General features: G+C 34.7%; 1 protein-coding gene across 1 annotated transcript in view; it reads left to right on the top strand.

Annotated features, from left to right (window-relative positions):
- The window catches only part of LOC120353513, a gene marked incomplete at its 3' end in the record, with an annotated part of 55,438 nt that extends 43,938 nt beyond the window's left edge, over window positions 1-11,500 (top strand). The window contains 1 exon segment of the mRNA XM_039437385.1: window positions 11,340-11,500. Within this exon segment, the coding sequence (XP_039293319.1) occupies window positions 11,356-11,500 (145 nt within the window).
- Between the last annotated feature and the right edge of the window lie 619 nt (window positions 11,501-12,119).

Raw genomic sequence — 12,119 nt, 5'->3', positions numbered from 1 at the left:
GAGGTTGAGCTAGGGTCTAAAAATTTCGTGATGAGGTGACTTCATCAAATATGAATATTTCATCAAAGATACGCCCAAAATCAGCGTTTTCTCAGCTTTTCTGCGTTTTCTCAGTACTTTGACTTTCTGATGGAATGAAGCATGCTCAAATGAAAAATAAGCGACCCCGCGATCTCATTCTTGGACGATCCAGTCGGGGGTCCAGGGGGCGGAGCCCCCTTGACGGATATGGCGAGCGAAGCGAGCCTGACGGCTTGTAAAGAATAAAGTCAAGATGAGGTTGACACAACAATTCTCGAGTTGAAACTAATATTCTTCTAACAATGTCTTGTGAAACAGCTATCATTATTGGATAAGCTAATAACAGTCCTAACATTTTTATCATACGACTCGCCGTAAATGGTTGACTGATTCGAACAACGCTGCAACGAAATCGTTAATTAGTGTATTTGAGATTCACTACAAATTGTCAGAGTTTGATGAATGGAAAGCATTATATATTTGTTATTTGTAATGTTGTCAGCTTGAATTGAATACCACTGTAGCTCATTAACAAGAATGACAACGTGTTTATAAAATTTGGGTCTCAACGACTGGAAGAGCTCAAAGTTCCTTGACATGGACGGATTTCTATTTATTAAAAAGGTACTGATTATGGGAGCTTCATAGTTATGTGACAGTAGATAAAGATGAGAACACAGTCCAGTGGAAATTTATGTGACAATAGAGAATAGATTGAAATGCAGTCCAGTAGAAAGCGACTTACAAATATTTTAAACAATTTTCTAATTATTATAAGGACACTATTGTTTATGTTTTAATTGAATTTATGATTATGGGAGCTTCAATAATTAAGTAACAGTTGAGAGTAGATTTAGATGCTTTCCAGTGAGATACAAATTACAATACAATGTTTCGAATAATTTTCTCATTGACCGAACGTAGTGAGGTCTACATTTCAACTCGATTTTCTTTTGTCTGTCTGTCTGTAACGCGATTACGGCCAAACGCGTTGATAGAATTCGATGAGATTTTGGCAGGAATATTCCTTTTCCAACTGCGCGTCGATGTATACACAAGGTTTTTTGAATTTTGCATTTTAAGGATAATATGAAAAGAAAAGGAATTTCTCCATTCTCTGATATCACTATATTATAATTATCATCTACTTTGAAGATAGGATCAATCAGACTATAGAATTATTCATAATCAATCAGCTGACAAGTGGATCATTCATTGCATGCATTACACAGATGTCTGGCCGTGTCTATAAGGTAGGGTTTCAATATTTTTTATGATGCGTGCCCATCAGTATCAATATTCTCACATTTGAAAAAACAAATTTAATAGGTGATTGAAAATAAAATAAAGAATGATTAAATGAACTGAATAATGCTGAAGAAATTATAATATTCTGGATTGAAAAAAATGTATTTTAAAATAGTTGAGGAATATTTTTATCAGATGGAAAGATTATCACGAAACTGGATAAATCATCATAATATGGGATACAAATTCAAGCGTGTACTGAGTTTTTGATCTTGGAGAAAAAATATAACAGTTTTTAAGAGTAAATTATGATTCAACTGTGAATTGTGATTCAACTTGAACAGATGACATCAGATAATTGTGGATAAGAAAACTGCGTGAGGTCTACTGTTCACTGAACTACTAGTTAATTAATTAAGTGACAGTTGAGTGTAGATTCAGATGTTGTCAAGTGAGAGACAAATTACACATGTTTGAAATAATTTTCTTATCAATATGAGGACACTATTGTTTATGTTTTAATTGAATTTACGACTATGGGATCTTCATTAATTATGTGACACTATCGAGTATCTGTGCCGGTTGCACAAATTTTAATCGTGATTAATTCCATGAGAACCAATCAGAGAAGCCGTCTTATCAAAAACGCCTTCTCTGATCAGCTCCCATGAAATTAATCACGATTAAAATTTAACCGGCTTTTGTGCAACCGGGCCTCTGTCTTTGTAATCAGGTCTTTGTAAGCTACTGATCAACCGTTATAAACTGCTGTATAGGTTTCCGAACAGAATGTAATACACGTTTTATTATTTTTTGGTTGAAATTCCAAAGCGAGTGCAGCTATTGTAAACTGTTCTATTCAATTTCATTGACATATCAGGCGGCCCCTATTTCTATAACAGTTCAAGCATATGATAAAGGAGTGGACAATGACTAGTTCAGTCAATGTACTTGAGATCAAAATAGATTGGGTTGTAAAAATGCATAGTCCTTGATCAGTCTTTTGAAACATCTAATCTAAATTTTGAAGAACACATGCTTATACCAATTTGTTGATTTAAAAGTAAATTATAATTTTTTTTCTTGATCTATATTATATTATACTTATATTATCAACTAGCCGTCAGGCTCGCTTCGCTCGCCATATCCGTCTAGCCAGGGGGCTCCGCCCCCTGGACCCCCGACTGGATCGTCCAAGAATGAGATCAGCAGGCACGCTTCGCTCGCCTGCATTTTTCATTTGAGTATTTTTATCATATGTTAGGACAATCTAGTAGGGGGTCCAGACTAAACGTCTGGCTAAACGGATATGGCGAGCGAAGCGAGCCTGACGGCTAGTAATATAATATTCCCAGGATTGAAGTAGCAGTGCCCAATCAATTTTTCCGCGATAAATGCATTTAATTCTTCAACTTGGTGCCAACCTAACAGTCAACTCAACTTAATGCCAACCTGACAAAATTATTAATTTAGTGGCCAGTTAACAACTGTTTCGAAGAGGTACTCTATCTAGATTATAGTTCTATAGTAACATATGAAATGGAAATTCCAATTATAATATTAAGAGATTGGGAGAAGAAGAATATACATGCTAAAAGACGAACTTTAAACCCTTAAAAACAACCCTTAGAGTTAAAATATTGCCGAAAGATTTCTTAGTGCGCCTCTAAAGGGCCAACTGAACATACCTACCAAATTTGAATGTTTTTGGTTCGGTAGATTTTTAGTTATGCGAGTGAGTGAGTGAGTGAGTGAGTGAGTGAGTGAGTGAGTCAGTCAGTCAGTCAGTCAGTGAGTGAGTGCCATTTCGCTTTTATTTATATAGATTATACTTATTTTATCAATACACCCATCAGCGCGACCACGAAACCAAATCACTCCCTATAATTATTGACCGAGCAAAGTGAGGTCTAAGATTCAAGTCGACAGTTTGGCATTTCTCTGAATGTTTATATGTTGCGCATTTACGGCGAAACGCGGTAATAGATTTTCATGAAATTTGACAGGTATGTTCCTTTTTTAATTGCGCGTCGACATATATACAAGGTTTTTGGAAATTTTGCATTTCAAGGATAATATAAAAGGAAAAAGGAGCCTCCTTCATACGCCAATATTGGAGTAAAAATCAGACTATAGAATTATTTATCATGAATCAGCTGACAAGTGATTACACAGATGTGTGGAGAAGCCAGTCTATTGCTGTATTTCCATAAGGTCTATAGTTTCAATCAGGTACTTGTGGATGAGAATACTGCGTGAGGTCTACTGTTCACAGAACTACTAGTTTACTGAAAAAGTTGAAGAAGTCGTACTACAGTGAGGTCCACGATATTATGGCATTATTTGATTTACATTGGTGTTGCTATCCTTGTCTATCATTCAACAGAACAGATAGCGCTATTCTTTTCTAGCTCCGCAAAGTGGCCAGATTGTTTTTTTTTTTAACAATGTGGAAATAAATAATTAGTTAACAGAATATTTAAATCTCAATCATGAGAATTTATTATTCAATAATAATATTGAAAATATAATTTCTTGACGAATGACATATAAAATTATAAATTATAAATTTATAAAATTTGTCATTTAATGATCATTTTAATCAAGATTGCACAGTCAATCCTCTTTTTCTTCTTCTTCTTCATGTTCGGTCTCCATGGCGGAGGTTGACTATCATGAAGGCGATTTTCATTTTACTAGTAGTTCTGTGAACAGTAGACCTCACGTATTATTCTCATCCACAAGTACCTGATTGAAACTATAGACCTTATGGAAATACAGCAATAGACTGGCTTCTCCACACATCTGTGTAATCACTTGTCAGCTGATTTATGATGAATAATTCTATTGTCTGATTTTAACTCTAATATTGACGTATGAAGTAGGCTCCTTTTTCCTTTTATATTATCCTTGGAATGTAAAATTTCCAAAAACCTTGTATATACGTCGACGCGCAATTGAAAAAAGAACATACCTGTCAAATTTCATGAAAATCTATTACCGCGTTTCGCCGTAAATGCGCAACATATAAACATATGAACATTTAAACATTAAGAGAGATACAAAACTGTCGACTTGAATCTTAGACCTCACTTCGCTCGGTCAATTAACAGCTGCCCTGAATAGGTCGTTGGATGTACACTGGAACCAATCCCTTAAGTTGCGCAACCAAGATATTCGTCTTCTGCCCACTGATCTCTTGCCACTTATTTTTCCTTGCATAATAAGGTGCAATATTTCATATTTCTTCCCCCTCATTATGTGACCTAGGTACTTTAATTTCCGTTCCTTAATTGCACCAATGAGCTGTCAATATCATATCATAAATTTTTTTTTTTTTTTATTATTATAATTTTTACAAGAAGCACTGAATGGGAGAGAAAAACTAAGGATACTCCTTGTACTATTTCTCTCCCAAATTTAGATAATAATTCAAAAGTCCGAAATGAGGTTATGATTCCACTTTTCTGGAATTTAGTTCTTTTTCACTCATAAACAACTAAAAATAAGAATTTTGAAGGTTGAGAAACTGGATAGGAAACAAAAATATTACACTCAAATCACTGATAATTGAAACATTTTCACGTAATTTTACAAAATTTAGAGCCAGAAAAATAGAACTTATTATTCAGTACAGCTGTCATTGATATGCAAATACTTGTATATCATCTATAGAAGGCAGTGGCAAGGCAGAGAATAGGAAACGTTGTTCTCCCATCTTCCTCAACTGCCATTATAACGTGGACCTCACTATAGTTCAATCATTGAACGAAATGCAATATCTGATTCAATTGATATTAGAAGAAGAATCGCATCACACCATGGTTTATTTCCACCAATATTTAATACAACACTTCTTTCATTCATGATTACACTTCATTGGACACTTGAGTTGATGGGCGACTACTATAATAAAACAGGAGTGTTGTCACAGAGCAATTGAAAGTTTATGATGAAATTGATGTTACTGAATGCAATTCACTTGTTGTAGCTCGTGAAATGAAATGGAATAGTATAAGATGGAAAGAGGAAACTGCAAATAGAAGAAGAAGGAGAAGAAGAAGAAGGAGAGGGAAGAAGAAGGCAGAATAAGAAGAAGAAGAAGAAGAAGAAGAAGAAGAAGAAGAAGAAGAAGAAGAAGAAGAAGAGAAGAAGAAGAAGAAGAAGAAGAAGAAGAAGAGAAGAAGAAGAGAAGAAGAAGAAGAAGAAGAAGAAGAAGAAGAGAAGAAGAAGAAGAAGAAGAAGAAGAAGAGAAGAAGAAGAAGAAGAAACCTTAAAGAAGCCTTGTTCAATTGATTGGCAGGGACATCAATTCTAAGTGGACTTGTATCAATGAAAGCTTGGTTGACTCAAATAGAGTAGAATATTGAGGGTCTTCTCTAATCAACTCCCATCTAGAAGACAGTGTTTGTTATCCTAGTAAATTTGACTGGAAAAGCCACGCTTTTTTTTAAATTAGAAAACAAGAAGCTTGCTGGGTGCATCATCAATAATGATGATGATTATGATGCTGATGATGATGATGATGATGATGATGATGATGATATTGATGATGGTTTTGATGATGATAAGTAAAATGTTCTCGTCCATGATCTTGAACGATTTAACCGGTTCAAGGTCGAAACAATTGCTTGGATGCGCTCTGCTCTATTCTGAAAAGACTTTTCTAGAGACCAAACACTCATTTTTTATGAGCTCTATCGATCGATGAATGATCATCCGGTAAATAAGCGTGTAAAATGGAATGGCTTGTTTTTATAGGATGCAGTTTTCTTCTGTTTATTGTCCGAGCGAAGTGAGGTCTGAGATTCAAGTCGACGGTTTTGCATTTCTCTTTATTTATGTATTTATAATTATGTCTATATTTATGTTCCGCATTCACGGCGAAACGCAGCAATAGATTTTCATGAAATTTGACATCATCTTTAGTCTTTTGGTATAAGTTTAGTGTCATTTAGATATGTTACTTTCATATAAAAGTGAAACTTTTCATAAAAACCAAATGTTTTCTTTGCAATCAGCTACAACCTATAAATTATTTGTTCTCTCCTCATAAAACAGCAAATTTTTGTGGTGTAATGTACTACATAAGAATACATTTAATTCAACTTTTATTTAAATTTAGTTTACACAGCTTACATAATTCTTTTCAGAATTAAATTCTCTACAATTTTTATTGCAAGAAATTATTTGTTTACTGGTCATTAAAGAAAGTTATTGGACATCAAACGTAGAAGTCTGTGTTTTTCTACTTAGATTTTTTGCATATTTCAACCTTTTTCTCAAAAAATACTTACAATACAGCTTCCAGACTAGTTTTATTCAATTTTTCAGATATTTTTCCATATGAATCCAGAATAAGTTTTTCAAAAACTAGTCCCAAAACAATTCAGCATCGGTGTATTTCACCAGAGGAACTGAATTCCGGGCGAAATCTTTCACCCTGTAAAACTCGCTAATGAAGCGTTTATGGATATATGTTTATAAGAACTTTTTTCTTATTTTTACCTCTACTATCACGTATTAAATTATTTCACCATAATTAAGAATCATCCTGTATACAAGGTTTTTGAAAATTTTGCATTTCAAGGATAAGGAAAAGGAGCCTCCTTCATACGCCAATATTCGAGTAAAAATCAGACTATAGAATTATTCATCATAAATCAGCTGTCGAGTGGATTATAAATTGCATGCAATTCAATATCCCAATGTAACTTATTGTAAACACAGCTGTTGTGTGTACTATTAATTGCATGCAGTGAGGCATGCAATTGATAACTTGAAGTAGCATAGTATTTTCTCCCGACTCTTCTCTGCATTCAACTCGGTAAGCTTTTGATGATAGCAGCATAGCTGTTTACATCAAACTACTAGTAGTTCTGTGAACAGTAGACCTCACGCAGTATTCTCATTCACAAATACCTGATTGAAACTATAGACCTTATGGAATTACAGCAATAGACTGGCTTCTCCACACATCTGTGTAATCACTTGTCAGCTGATTTATGATGAATAAATAATATTCTATAGTCTGATTTCTACTCTAATATGAAGGAGGCTCCTTTTTCCTTTTATATTATCCTTGAAATACAAAATTTCCAAAAACCTTGTATATACGTCGACGCTCAATTTTAAAAGGAACATACCTGTCAAATTTTATGAAAATTTATTACTGCGTTTCGCCGTAAATGCGCAACATAAAAACATATCAACATTTGAACATTCAAACATTTAAACATTAAGAGAAATGCAAAACCGTCGACTTGAATCTTAGACCTCACTTCGCTCGGTCAATTAGCATCGTCGATACAACAACCCAAACAGCCATTAGTCGTTTACACACCGATATCTCGCCGACACGACAGGACAGGACAGAATCTACTCTGATGGGCAGTATTAGAGAAGACTGTGGTTTATAACTGCGCGATGTCTACTGTTCACAGAACTACTAGTTAGTAACTAGTAGGTAACCCGTGTGTATCAATAGAATAAATTTGAAATGAAACTAAATCTCTCATGGATAACTATCAATGGAAATTTAATTTTGGTAACATTTTTCATACTAGCAGGTAGCCTAACCCTTTCAAGGTTCTAATTGAAAACTTGACAAACTGACAACTTGAATTACTGAAATCTTGAGCAATTTGAAATAAACCTATATAACAATCCTCGGTGAATTGAGAATCAATATGAAAAATTTCAAGTTAATCAGTTGAGTAGTTGAGACGTGATGATGCGTCCGTCATTCGTGAATTTCCTATCTTGTATGTTTATAAGCCAATATTCTTTCCTTTATTATATTACTAGCCGTCAGGCTCGCTTCGCTCGCCATATCCGTCTAGCCAGGGGGCTCCGCCCCCTGGACCCCCGACTGGATCGTCCAAGGATGAGATCAGCAGCTCGCTTCGCTCGCCTGCATTTTTCATTGGGCTTTTTATCATATGTTAGGACAATCCAGTCGGGGGTCCAGACTAAACGTCTGGCTAAACGGATATGGCGAGCGAAGCGAGCCTGTGGCTAGTAATATAATATTCCCAGGATTGAAGTAGCAGTGCCCAATCAATTTTTCCGCGATAATGCATTTAAATCTTCAACTTTTATTTAAATTTAGTTTACACAGCTACATAATTCTTTTCAGAATTAAATTCTCTACAATTTTTATTGCGAAAAATTATTTGTTTACTGGTAATTAAAGAAAGTTATTGGCCATCAAACGTAGAAGTCTGTGTTTTTCTACTTGGATTTTTTGCATATTTAAACTTTTTTCTCAAAAACTACACACAATACAGCTTCCAGACTAGTTTTATTCAATTTTTCTGATATTTTTCCATATGAATCCAGCATAAGTTTTTCAAAAACTAGTCCCAAAACAATTTAGCATCGGTGTATTTCACCAGAGGAACTGAATTCCGGGCGAAATCTTTCACCCTGTAAAGCTTGCTAATGAAGCGTTTATGGATATATGTTTATAAGAACTTTTTTTCTTATTTTTACCTCTACTATCACGTATTAAATTATTTTACCATAATTAAGAATCACCCTGTATACAAGGTTTTTGAAAATTTTGCATTTCAAGGATAATATAAAAGGAAAAGGAGCCTCCTTCATACGCCAATATTCGAGTAAAAATCAGACTATAGAATTATTATTTTTCATAAATCAGCTGTTGAGTGGATTATAAATATTGCATGCAATGACGCATGCAATTCAATATCCCAATGTAACTTATTTAAAACACAACTGTTGTGTGGACTATTAATTGCATGCAGTGAGGCATGCAATTAATAACTTGAAGTAGCATAGTATTTTCTCCCGACTCTTCTCTGCATTCAACTCGGTAAGCTTTTGATGATAGCAGCATAGCTGTTTACATCAAACTACTAGTAGTTCTGTAAACAGTAGACCTCACGCAGTATTCTCATCCACAAGTACCTGATTGAAACTATAGACCTTATGGAAATACAGCAATAGACTGGCTTCTCCACACATCTGGGTAATCACTTGTCAGCTGATTTATGATGAATAGTATTCTATAGTCTGTTTTCTACTCCAATATTGGCGTATGAAGGAGGCTCCTTTTTCCTTTTATATTATCCTTGAAATGCAACATTTCCAAAAACCTTGTATATACGTCGACGCGCAATTTAAAAAGGAACATACCTGTCAAATTTTATGAAAATCTATTACTGCGTTTAGCCGTAAATGCGCAACATAAAAACATATCAACATTTAAACATTAAGAGAAATGCAAAACCGTCGACTTGAATCTTAGACCTCACTTCGCTCGGTCAATTAGCATTGTCAATACAACAACCCAAACAGCCATTAGTCGTTTATACACCGATATCTCGCCCACACGACAGGACAGGACAGAATTTACTCTGATGAACAGTATTAGAGAAGACTGTGGTTTATAACTGCGCGAGGTCTACTGTTCACAGAACTACTAGTTAGTAACTAGTAGGTAGCCCGTGTGTATCAATAGAATAAATTTGAAATGGAACTAAATCTCTTATGGATAACTATCAATGTAAATTTAATTTTGGTAACATTTTTCATACTAGCAGGTAGCCTAACCCTTTCAAGGTTCTAATTGAAAACTTGACAAACTGACAACTCGAATTACTGAAATCTTGTATAATTCGAAATAGGCTTATAACAATCCTCGGTAAATTGAGAATCAATATGCAAAATTTCAAGTTAATCAGTTGAGTAGTTCAGACGTGATAATGCGTGAAACATAATTTCCCTATCCCGTACGTGAATGAGCTAGTTGTCTCTTTTATTGACCGAACGAAGTGAGTGCTATCTCGTATATTTATATAAGTCAATTTTTTCCTCTATTATAATATTATAAAGATAGATGATGAAACTTATCTAGTGGAACAGCGAAAAAACTGCTAATTCACTGTTTAATAGTGAGGTCCGCTGAGAAAGATTGCAGAACAGCGTTGTCGGTTCTCTGCCTTCTGTAGGAGGTAGTTGATACCAGTATTTATGTGATGTAATATATAAACTCTCAATTCTTGTTGATAATCTGCCAATTGGAGAGCTTCCTGCCGATGCCGACTCGTCTGAAAGCGCCTGAAAAACGCTTCGTGTGGCTTGGTCCTTATAGACTCATGAACTCCAAAACCACTTCCCGAAGGTTCGGAACCAACCTAAATGTGGTTCCATTCACCTCTTATCATCTTCTTCTTTTATTCACGCAAAAATCAAGGATCATGAATAGACATGCAGATTTGTAGATATTATATTAATTTTATGAGTCTAAAAATTGCTTCCCGGTGGTTCGGAGCCCACCTACAGCTTCAGGTCAACTCATCTCTCATCATCATCCGTCTCATCAACCGCGCACAAGCCTACAGCTAATGTGGGCATCATCCTCAGCAATAAAAGCTTCATCAATACGATTATAATCATTGAAAAATCTGGAATGAATTGTTGGATTATCAATACTAGAGTGAGGTCCACGTTATTAATGGCAGTGTTTGTTTAGCAATGGTATTGCTATCCTTGTCTATCATTCTACAAAGCGGATAGCGCTATCTCTTTCTCGCGTTGCTCTGTTGCCAGATCGTCTTTCAACAATGTAGAATTATTAATTAATTAACAAAATATTTCATCTTAATTTTGAAAATTATGAAATTATTGAAAAATAAAATATAATTGTTATTATTATTATTAAACGAAAATCCTAATTGAATGCTGTAATTCACCCCGAAGACTTCTGCTACTGCAAATATTGACAACAGGGTAAACAGCTAGTTGGAAATTTTGGATTTTCGTTTAATAATAATAATTCGTTCATTAGCATTTGAATAATTGCAATATCCCAGTAATTTAAGTCTGTAAAATATAATATATTGATTGTTTTAAACGAGGATGAACAGTAATAATTTTACATCAATAAACCTGTATCAGCTACCGTCTATAGAAGGCATTGACAAGAGAGAGAGGTTCGGCAACGTTCTTCTCCTATCTTTCTCCACTGCCATTATAATGTGGACCTCAATATACATAAAATGCTTGGTTTTTAGTTTTTGTTCATTTTTTTTTTTTTGTTTCAGGCTTCCATAGTGGAATATGGAGCCAGCAGCCCTAATCTTCAGTACAACAGTACTGCCAACCTATAAGGACAAAATGAGCATGGACGTTATCACAGAGCATGTTGGCAACCTCTCCACGTGTACTACTGAAATTCTACCTTCTATCGACGAGTACTATACAGGTGAGAGTGCAAGTCTTATGGATTTGTACATTAATTCATTTTTTGAACATCAATGCTAAGAAGTTTCTGATTGATTAGGCCTAAAAGATTTTTTTCTCTTCCAATGAAAATGTTTGAGTCGAGCTCATAGTTAACTTTTTCAAATAGTTAAATATTGTAACGACAAAAGTCTATTAAATTTGAGGATAAACAGCACTTTTGAACCTTCATAAACTTTCCAATCTACAATATGTTCATGATACCCATATATTTTAAGACAAGAACAAATAAATATATGCATAGAAGCCAACTTATTCATCTAGCCCAGGGTATTTTGTATTATAGGAAATATGCAACAAAATTCCTATAAGCAGAAGGAGGAGGAGGAGGAGTATGAGGAGGAGGAGGAAGAGTAGAAGGATGAGAAGAGGAGGAGGGGAATGATAAAAAGAAAGAGAATAAGTTTTTTGAATGGACTAGTTCTTTGTATAGTTCATGTTACCAGATCTGCCTACATGAATTTATTCACTAATCTATTATTAGGTCCATCTTGGAAGGTATACGAGTCTGACCCAAAAGTTTGATCTATAAAACGAGTCTGTGTTCTGAGTATATTACAGGTTTCAGTTTATTTTATTCT

The sequence above is a fragment of the Nilaparvata lugens genome, chromosome 11 (assembly GCF_014356525.2).
Source record: "Nilaparvata lugens isolate BPH chromosome 11, ASM1435652v1, whole genome shotgun sequence".
Taxonomy (NCBI): Eukaryota; Metazoa; Arthropoda; class Insecta; order Hemiptera; family Delphacidae; genus Nilaparvata; species Nilaparvata lugens.
Note: the sequence above shows the minus strand (reverse complement) of the source record. Positions and strands in the feature narration are given on the sequence as shown.